The 10,809-nt window shown below is 48.6% G+C and overlaps 1 protein-coding gene across 2 annotated transcripts in view; it reads left to right on the top strand.

Moving 5' to 3' along the window:
* The window catches only part of rnf175 (ring finger protein 175), a 27,520-nt gene extending 20,197 nt beyond the window's left edge, over positions 1 to 7,323 (top strand). For both annotated transcript variants that reach the window (XM_041882309.2, XM_041882310.2), the window contains 2 exons: positions 501 to 602; positions 5,735 to 7,323. In XM_041882309.2, coding sequence (XP_041738243.1) covers positions 501 to 602; positions 5,735 to 5,855 — 223 coding nt within the window. In that variant the 3' untranslated portion in view covers positions 5,856 to 7,323. The remainder of the gene's footprint in view (positions 1 to 500; positions 603 to 5,734) is intronic.
* Positions 7,324 to 10,809: the final 3,486 nt, after the last annotated feature.

The raw sequence follows: 10,809 nt of genomic DNA, 5'->3' as shown, positions 1-10,809 counted from the left end.
CAGAAAACTCATATCGTAAGTGTTTTACGGTCATTTTAAATGTTTTTCTAGTTATCTACAACCACTTTAATAATAATAATAATAATAATATGCCATTTAGCAGACGCTTTTATCCAAAGCGACTTACAGTCATGCGTGCATACATTTTTGTGTATGGGTGGTCCCGGGGATCGAACCCACTACCTTAATGTGTTCCCGACCGCTGGCCACGTTTTCAATACTAATCCTGTAGAATCAGCCACTGCGCTGGTCCAATTAATGTGTTTATTTTCAGCCGCATGGAATTATTATTGTTGTCTTAACTTGTATTTTTCTACCTGGAATTTACTGGAATTGATCCCAACCCTGCAACTGAGGATGCTCAGCGAGTGTTAGCATGGCGGCTAACTGTCCCATGATTTCCCATGGGAAATGCTAATTCTTTAACGTTGGCTCTGGTTGTTGTTGCGGTACTATAACTTGGGTTGTTGTGGATTCTTTAACGCTGGCTCCGCCTTCAGATTCCATGAGTTCTGTATCCGTGGCTGGTGCATTGTGGGTAAGAAGCAGACGTGTCCGTACTGCAACGAGAAGGTCGACTTGAAGAGGATGATGAACAATCCGTATCCTTTCATTGGCCGAGGCGAGAGCCACGGAACACAGGGATTGGCTGAATCTGAGAGCACATCTTACACACACTTATTCTTATTGGCCTTTGAAATTGTTGCATGTTGCTATTTTTATATTTTTGTTCAGCGTAATTGTAAAGAAACACTGTAGAACATGGTTAAAAGTATAATTTTGATCTCATGGATGGTCAGTGTTTGTTTACAATAATTGTATATTATAGTTTTAACCATGTTTTGAGGCTATACAGTGTTTCTTTACAATCATACATTGTTTACAAACAATGGAGTAGAACAGGCTTACAGTATATGTGGGGTTCTGATGGGGTACAACAGTTGAACTAAGTTTTTTATATTTTTCAAGAATCAATGGGTATGTATCATTCACTTATAAGCAGGGCTCTAAATTAACTTTTTCCATTGGTAGCACTGGTGCTCCTATCTTCAAAAAGTAAGGAGCACCAGACAAAATGTTGTAGCACCAATAAGAAATGAGTGTCCTATCATTCTTAATTGTCATCAGTTGTTACCTTGACGATGTAGAACATCAACAAGACACACCAATCTGTCAGAACCTGTTTCCCCCCCCACCACTCAATCACAACAAACAAACCTCCTGCAAGGTTGAGTTCAATAACTACAGGCAGATAGATGTATTGGTGAGATGCCGGAGGATGCTTTGAATAGGTCAGTAGCCTACAGAGTAATATGAGAAGAATGCAATTGCTGAATTTATGTAGATATTCTAAACTAAGTGTTTTGATAACTCACATAGGGCTTCTCCCCCCATACCATTCAATTCAATAATAAAAAGACAATACAAGTGAAAGTTGTCTCTCTCCATTCAGAGCCTGGCTTTATCAAAAGATAGCTACCTACACAACCAGCAGTAACGTTATTTATGCCAGAGAGGTCATTGTATTCCAGTATCTATGGTTATGTTCGCCACCACTGGCCGTTGCACACCAAGCTAGCATTACTGGCGCAGACTTGGGGACCGACGAACTCCAAGCACCTATTCCACATACTAGCTAGCTAGGGTCTTTCGACGAGGCAACGAAACCATAGAACGTTTGGCTGTGGAGGCATGGTCAATCCGTATAGGGCCCGTGATCCTTTGGCTGTGGAGGCATGGTCAATCCGTATAGGGCCCGTGATCCTTTGGCTGTGGAGGCATGGTCAATCCGTATAGGGCCCGTGATCCTTTGGCTGTGGAGGCATGGTCAATCCGTATAGGGCCCGTGATCCTTTGGCTGTGGAGGCATGGTCAATCCGTATAGGGCCCGTGATCCTTTGGCTGTGGAGGCATGGTCAATCCGTATAGGGGCCCATGATCCTTTGGCTGTGGCGGCATGGTCAATCCGTATAGGGCCCATGATCCTTTGGCTGTGGAGGCATGGTCAATCCGTATAGGGCCCGTGATCCTTTGGCTGTGGCGGCATGGTCAATCCGTATAGGGCCCATGATCCTTTGGCTGTGGCGGCATGGTCAATCCGTATAGGGCCCGTGATCCTTTGGCTGTGGCGGCATGGTCAATCCGTATAGGGCCCGTGATCCTTTGGCTGTGGAGGCATGGTCAATCCGTATAGGGCCCGTGATCCTTTGGCTGTGGAGGCATGGTCAATCCGTATAGGGCCCGTGATCCTTTGGCTGTGGCGGCATGGTCAATCCGTATAGGGCCCGTGATCCTTTGGCTGTGGAGGCATGGTCAATCCGTATAGGGCCCATGATCCTTTGGCTGTGGGGCATGGTCAATCCGTATAGGGCCCGTGATCCTTTGGCTGTGGAGGCATGGTCAATCCGTATAGGGCCCGTGATCCTTTGGCTGTGGAGGCATGGTCAATCCGTATAGGGCCCATGATCCTTTGGCTGTGGAGGCATGGTCAATCCGTATAGGGCCCGTGATCCTTTGGCTGTGGAGGCATGGTCAATCCGTGATAGGGCCCGTGATCCTTTGGCTGTGGAGGCATGGTCAATCCGTATGGGGCCTGTGATCCTTTGGCTGTGGAGGCATGGTCAATCCGTATAGGGCCCATGATCCTTTGGCTGTGGAGGCATGGTCAATCCGTATAGGGCCCGTGATCCTTTGGCTGTGGAGGCATGGTCAATCCGTATAGGGCCCGTGATCCCTTTGGCTGTGGAGGCATGGTCAATCCGTATAGGGCCCGTGATCCTTTGGCTGTGGAGGCATGGTCAATCCGTATAGGGCCCGTGATCCTTTGGCTGTGGCGGCATGGTCAATCCGTATAGGGCCGTGATCCTTTGGCTGTGGAGGCATGGTCAATCCGTATGGGGCCCGTGATCCTTTGGCTGTGGCGGCATGGTCAATCCGTATAGGGCCCATGATCCTTTGGCTGTGGCGGCATGGTCAATCCGTATAGGGCCCGTGATCCTTTGGCTGTGGAGGCATGGTCAATCCGTATAGGGCCCGTGATCCTTTGGCTGTGGAGGCATGGTCAATCCGTATAGGGCCCGTGATCCTTTGGCTGTGGAGGCATGGTCAATCCGTATAGGGCCCATGATCCTTTGGCTGTGGAGGCATGGTCAATCCGTATAGGGCCCGTGATCCTTTGGCTGTGGAGGCATGGTCAATCCGTATAGGGCCCGTGATCCTTTGGCTGTGGAGGCATGGTCAATCCGTATAGGGCCCATGATCCTTTGGCTGTGGCGGCATGGTCAATCCGTATAGGGCCCGTGATCCTTTGGCTGTGGAGGCATGGTCAATCCGTATAGGGCCCATGATCCTTTGGCTGTGGAGGCATGGTCAATCCGTATAGGGCCCGTGATCCTTTGGCTGTGGAGGCATGGTCAATCCGTATAGGGCCCATGATCCTTTGGCTGTGGCGGCATGGTCAATCCGTATAGGGCCCGTGATCCTTTGGCTGTGGAGGCATGGTCAATCCGTATAGGGCCCGTGATCCTTTGGCTGTGGAGGCATGGTCAATCCGTATAGGGCCCGTGATCCTTTGGCTGTGGAGGCATGGTCAATCCGTATAGGGCCCGTGATCCTTTGGCTGTGGAGGCATGGTCAATCCGTATAGGGCCCGTGATCCTTTGGCTGTGGAGGCATGGTCAATCCGTATAGGGCCCGTGATCCTTTGGCTGTGGAGGCATGGTCAATCCGTATAGGGCCCGTGATCCTTTGGCTGTGGAGGCATGGTCAATCCGTATAGGGCCCGTGATCCTTTGGCTGTGGAGGCATGGTCAATCCGTATAGGGCCCGTGATCCTTTGGCTGTGGAGGCATGGTCAATCCGTATAGGGCCCATGATCCTTTGGCTGTGGAGGCATGGTCAATCCGTATAGGGCCCATGATCCTTTGGACGCGTTGGGGGGCAATGAAACAACGGAGCCCCATTCAATGAAGGGAAGTGGAGGACAATTTGCATGTGGAGCTTGTCAAAAGGGGATATGATTTGTTGACATAACTGTAATCCAAAGCCAACCTTCATTTACTCGTTGTGACGCACTGAGGTTCCAAACTCAGTTTTAGACGAGACTGACTTTATGACAAAAATTATCCTATTATAAACACTAGACACTCAAATAAATGTTTCTGACTCATATCGATGCCACGTAGGATTAGCTGCTTTTTAGGGGCAGTTGCTCTTTAAGTGATGTTTTTGCAAAGATTGGTGTTTTAGGTTGCTGGACCCAGTGATGTTTTAGGTTGCTGGACCCAGTGGTGTTTTAGGTTGCTGGACCCAGTGGTGTTTTAGGTTGCTGGACCCAGTGATGTTTTAGGTTGCTGGACCCAGTGATGTTTTAGGTTGCTGAACCCAGTGATGTTTTAGGTTGCTGGACCCAGTGATGTTTTAGGTTGCTGAACCCAGTGATGTTTTAGGTTGCTGAACCCAGTGATGTTTTAGGTTGCTGGACCCAGTGATGTTTTAGGTTGCTGGACCCAGTGATGTTTTAGGTTGCTGGACCCAGTGATGTTTTAGGTTGCTGGACCCAGTGATGTTTTAGGTTGCTGGACCCAGTGATGTTTTAGGTTGCTGGACCCAGTGATGTTTTAGGTTGCTGGACCCAGTGATGTTTTAGGTTGCTGGACCCAGTGATGTTTTAGGTTGCTGGACACAGTGATGTTTTAGGTTGCTGGACCCAGTGATGTTTTAGGTTGCTGGACCCAGTGGTGTTTTAGGTTGCTGGACCCAGTGATGTTTTAGGTTGCTGGACCCAGTGATGTTTTAGGTTGCTGGACCCAGTGGCAAAATAAGTCTTCCTACTGCTATTACTCCACACTTTCGACGGTACTCACAGAACATTGTGTTGCTAGTTTTGTCCCTCCTTAGCGGTTGTCACTAGTTACCACAGCCACAAAGTCAAAATTGGCTATACGAAATTGGCTATATCGTAGAAATTTCTGAAAACACAAATTTGCTTTTTGTCCTTAATATAAGATTAGGGTTAGGCATAAAGTTAGCAGTATGGTTAAGGTTAGGTTTAGAATAGAAATTGTAGAAATAGGTGGCGTTTAGACATAATTCTGACTTTGTGGCTGTGGTAACGAGAGACGACCCTCCGTAGCCACATGAATTCGTGAAGCCACCCCTCTCGAATCATGTAGATGTGTTTTCTGAGGAGGTGGATCGGTAGCAGTGTCCTCATCGTCGTCGTCTTCTGGTTGATCCTTTTCGTCCTTTAATTTTTTTGTCAAGGAAAACTTACGTTCCGTCGCGTTTCAGTGTTGTTGTCCTTGCTAGTTAGCATGCTAGCTAACGCCATTACTTAACTGACAGAAAAGGGCGGCACACTTCTTGAGCGAAAAGGGATTGGATTTGTGCCAGGCGTGTGATTGGTTTAATTAGCTACATGTAAACATTTGCAGCATTATGATTGGTTATGATTTGTAAACAATGTATCAGCCTGTCTGTAGTTTGAGCAGGTGAAGAGTGTTGAGGCGAAATATTGTTACGCTTGGAGTAATTTTTTTATATTGGATCATTTTTTAGTCGCACGGTGCTCCCAAAATAAATGGACTAGACACACAGCAACCTTTTCAGTCGCACGTGCGACCAGTGCCCTGTTTATAAGTTGTATTCTTCAAGAATCGATCACTATATATAATTAATAACAAATTCCACAAATGGATGTACCAATCGCTCCTTAACGCCTACCCCCCTCCAGCTGGGAGAGAACACACATCCTGTACGGGCAGCTCTTGGATTGGCTGAGATACCTTGTTGCCTGGCAACCCATCATCATCGGAATAGTCCACGGAATCAACTTCTCCCTGGGGCTGGACTAGTAGAAGAGTAGAACTCTGGGATGATCGCCTTGCAGAACTCCCTCCCCGGGAATTCCCTCTCTGAACTTTTGGAATCCATGCATGCATTTAATTTATTGGACCCCAAGTGTTTTATTTATTATCTGTAAATTCTGTACTTTATACAATGTCTGCATCCCAAATGGCACCCTATTCCCTGTGCTCTTTTTGGTCAAAGGATTTTGTACGATTTCAGTTTGTTCTACAGTTTGCACTCTGCAGATAATCTCCCCTCTCTGTCCCAATACCCAAACTGATTACTTCTCTCCCTCTCTCTCTCTCTGTCCCAATACCCAAACTGATGCACTAGGTAGTGTGCGTGCAAAGTGTTGGCCATGCATACTAAGTAGTGTGCGTATTGGGACACTTGGCCATATCACACCGGTAGTCCAGTCACCATCACAAAAAAGCTGCTTTTGTCTTTTAAAACCGGTTTGATTGAACCTTGAAGTGTATCCCAAAATAGCACCCTATTCCCTATGTAGTGCACTACTTTCACCCTATTCCATATGTAGTGCACTACTTTTGACCAGAGCCCTATGGCAACAGGGTGCCATTTTGAGATGCAGACGTATTAATCCTGGGAAGTCACGTCAAGGTTCAGCATATCTTGTTGAAGATACCTCAGGGTTCACATTCACTCAGAGTAGGAGTTCTGATCCAGGATCAGATCAGCCTTTAATGAATCATATTACATGGGGGGAAATTTTATGCATTTAAGGGGAATAGTATAGGACGTGATGAGCACACCTACACAAATATGCATCCCAATTGTCACCCTATTCCCTGTATAGTGCACTACTATATGTGGGAATAGGGTGCCAGATGGGAAGGACCGTTCTACAACGCAAAAACAAAAAAGGTGCCTCTGTGTTGACGTGTTGCACGTATCACAATACACATTGTGTCCAAAATGGCACCCTATTCACTATATAGGGCACTACTTTATTCAGTAAATATATATATATAGTGTACCACTTTTTGAAGTGGTCAAACCCGAAATGTCACTATTGGCACCCCATCAACTACATAGTGCACCTGGTCAAAGTAGTGCACTGTGAATAGGGTGCCAGAACAGGGAGCGGGGCCTGTGTCCCCTATCAACAGGGCCATAGGGACATATTTGAGAGACATTCTGCTACACCGTTGGAGCTAGTAACATCCAGCATTTCGCTGCACCTGCAGCTCCAAATCTGTGTGAGCAACCAATAAACGTTTGATTGATTTGAAAAGTAGTGCGCTGTATATAGGGAATAGGGTTCCGTTTCAGACCCAGCCAGAGTCTTCAACAGCCCGTGTCCCCCAGAGGAGTTCTGTAGTGTGGATACAGGAGTTTTTTCCTGATCCCTCTGTAACCTGCAGGATAAACTCCAGGCTATAGAAATATAATCTATAGAACGGACCTCCCAATTCAAGTCAATGATGGCATAATGGGTGTAGAGCAGGGTTCTTCAATTCCGGTCCTGGAGGGCCGAAACGCTTCTGTTTTTTTATTTCTACCTGGTAGTTCATTGCACTCACCTGGTGTCCCAGGTCTGAATTAGCCCCTGATTAGAAGGAGAGGATGAAAAACAGGTGTTTCGGCCCTCCAGGACCGGAATTGAAGAACCCTGGTGTAGAGGTTCCAAACCCGTTCTATGGATTCCATTTTTATGCTCCAGGCCGATACCGATAAAGAGCTGTTGTCTATATATTTGCCTTTTTCAAACCTCACCTCTGGGACCTGTGGGACCTCTGGGTGTTTCTGTTGCAGCCCTGACCTAGCACACCTGAGGGCTTGATGATTGGTTGACCAGTTGAATCAGGTGCGCTAACTCTGGAATGGTTCAAATATATGGACCGGCTGGGGGTCCCCGAGGAGAGGTCTGGAAAAGGCTGATGGACCGGCTGGGGGTCCCCGAGGAGAGGTCTGGAAAAGGCTGATGGACCGGCTGGGGGTCCCCGAGGAGAGGTTTGGAAAAGGCTGATGGACCGGCTGGGGGTCCCCGAGGAGAGGTTTGGAAAAGGCTGAGCTATGTGTTTGCCAAACAACTTTACACGTCTGTTTCACACAAAGGAAGGTATTGCAGTTGAATCACAATTCATGTTGATTAAAAAAAAATTTGAATGAAAGATTTGTATTTCTGTGTGTAGTAACCTGGTACTACTATTATGTACTGGGTTCTTTTTAAAGTATTTTGGGGGCAGTCCCACTCCTTTTTTAAAAGATGTTTATTGAAGAGATATTACAGTGTGAAAGATGGGGATAATAGGAAGAGGAGGAGTCAAAGGGCAGTGGGCTGGATGAGAGGAGGAGGAGTCAAAGGGCAGTGGGCTGGATGAGAGGAGGAGGAGTCAAAGGGCAGTGGGCTGGATGAGAGGAGGAGGAGTCAAAGGGCAGTGGGCTGGATGATAGGAGGAGGAGTCAAAGGGCAGTGGGCTGGATGAGAGGAGGAGGAGTCAAAGGGCAGTGGGCTGGATGACAGGAGGAGGAGTCAAAGGGCAGTGGGCTGGATGAGAGGAGGAGGAGTCAAAGGGCAGTGGGCTGGATGAGAGGAGGAGGAGTCAAAGGGCAGTGGGCTGGATGACAGGAGGAGGAGTCAAAGGGCAGTGGGCTGGATGAGAGGAGGAGGAGTCAAAGGGCAGTGGGCTGGATGAGAGGAGGAGGAGTCAAAGGGCAGTGGGCTGGATGACAGGAGGAGGAGTCAAAGGGCAGTGGGCTGGATGACAGGAGGAGGAGGAGTCAAAGGGCAGTGGGCTGGATGACAGGAGGGGGAGTCAAAGGGCAGTGGGCTGGATGACGGGAGGAGGAGGAGTCAAAGGGCAGTGGGCTGGATGACAGGAGGAGGAGTCAAAGGGCAGTGGACTGGATGACAGGAGGGGGAGTCAAAGGGCAGTGGGCTGGATGACAGGAGGAGGAGTCAAAGGGCAGTGGGCTGGATGACAGGAGGAGGAGGAGTCAAAGGGCAGTGGGCTGGATGACAGGAGGAGGAGTCAAAGGGCAGTAGGCTGGATGACAGGAAGTGGAGGAGTCAAAGGGCAGTGGGCTGGATGACGGGAAGTGGAGGATTCAAAGGGCAGTGGGCTGGATGACAGGAAGTGGAGGATTCAAAGGGCAGTGGGCTGGATGACAGGAAGTGGAGGATTCAAAGGGCAATGGGCTGGATGACAGGAAGTAGAGGATTCAAAGGGCAGTGGGCTGGATGACAGGAAGTGGAGGATTCAAAGGGCAATGGGCTGGATGACAGGAAGTTGAGGATTCAAAGGGCAGTGGGCTGGATGACAGGAAGTGGAGGATTCAAAGGGAAGTGGGCTGGATGACAGGAAGTTGAGGATTCAAAGGGAAGTGGGCTGGATGACAGGAAGTGGAGGATTCAAAGGGAAGTGGGCTGGATGACAGGAAGTGGAGGATTCAAAGGGAAGTGGGCTGGATGACAGGAAGTGGAGGATTCAAAGGGAAGTGGGCTGGATGACAGGAAGTGGAGGATTCAAAGGGCAGTGGGCTGGATGACAGGAAGTGGAGGATTCAAAGGGCAGTGGGCTGGATGACAGGAAGTGGAGGATTCAAAGGGCAGTGTGCTGGATGACAGGAAGTGGAGGATTCAAAGGGCAGTGGGCTAGATGACAGGAAGTGGAGGATTCAAAGGGCAGTGGGCTGGATGACAGGAAGTGGAGGATTCAAAGGGCAGTGGGCTGGATGACAGGAAGTGGAGGATTCAAAGGGCAGTGGGCTGGATGACAGGAAGTGGAGGATTCAAAGGGCAGTGGGCTGGATGACAGGAAGTGGAGGATTCAAAGGGCAGTGGGCTGGATGACAGGAAGTGGAGGATTCAAAGGGCAGTGGGCTGGATGACAGGAAGTGGAGGATTCAAAGGGCAGTGTGCTGGATGACAGGAAGTGGAGGATTCAAAGGGCAGTGGGCTAGATGACAGGAAGTGGAGGATTCAAAGGGCAGTGGGCTGGATGACAGGAAGTGGAGGATTCAAAGGGCAGTGGGCTGGATGACAGGAAGTGGAGGATTCAAAGGGCAGTGGGCTGGATGACAGGAAGTGGAGGATTCAAAGGGCAGTGGGCTGGATGACAGGAAGTGGAGGATTCAAAGGGCAGTGGGCTGGATGACAGGAAGTGGAGGATTCAAAGGGAAGTGGGCTGGATGAGAGGAAGTGGAGGATTCAAAGGGCAGTGTGCTAAAGGCCCAACCTAGATTCGAGCCAATGTCTTAAGTAGTTGAAAATTTTATTACTCCAACCTTGTGAAAGTTACAAATGAACATGTTTTCATTTTCGCCATAAACAACTATATCGATGGAGTGCCTTTGATTTGACGGCCTGCACATGCGCAGTTCGGCGCGAGACGACCGTTAGACCCGATGACGTGTTTCTACGCATGAGCTTAGCTAGCCACCGTCGCCACGACATCACCTACAAGGGTGATCGGGGATTTCTATTGGAGAAGCAGTTTCTGCCTACTATAGTGTATCTTGTCGCTGCTGGTGCTCATTGCTGTCAAACAAAGGAGTCCGCTCATACTGAACCTTTGATCATAAGTTTTATTCATATCACAAGCTTTCAGCATGAGTTACAGGTGTCAAGATCACCCGGAGAGCGACGTCCCAGATTGCAGTGGGCTGGATGCTCTTCTTCGTTTTTCCCCAGTATATATAATCTCCCCGAGATATGGGTGGCTCCCTCTACTGTCCAATCCCCTGTCTACAACACACAGACTTCTCTGTCCTATCCGGGGTGTCACATTAAAACCGGCTCTCTTTCTGCTAAACAAACATCCTTTCAGGTTCCACTTAAAAACATTAACAAAGACATAATCCTAATACACTACACTACCTTCATACTGTACTGTCTTTGAGATAAGGGTAAAGGTTCCTGTCTGTGTAAGTGGCCGTTTCCTCTCTCACCTGAGCATGCTTTTCCCGCGTGTGCTCACGGATCCTCCATAATAT

The sequence above is a fragment of the Coregonus clupeaformis genome, chromosome 8, assembly GCF_020615455.1.
Source record: "Coregonus clupeaformis isolate EN_2021a chromosome 8, ASM2061545v1, whole genome shotgun sequence".
Lineage (NCBI taxonomy): Eukaryota > Metazoa > Chordata > Actinopteri > Salmoniformes > Salmonidae > Coregonus > Coregonus clupeaformis.
Note: the sequence above shows the minus strand (reverse complement) of the source record. Positions and strands in the feature narration are given on the sequence as shown.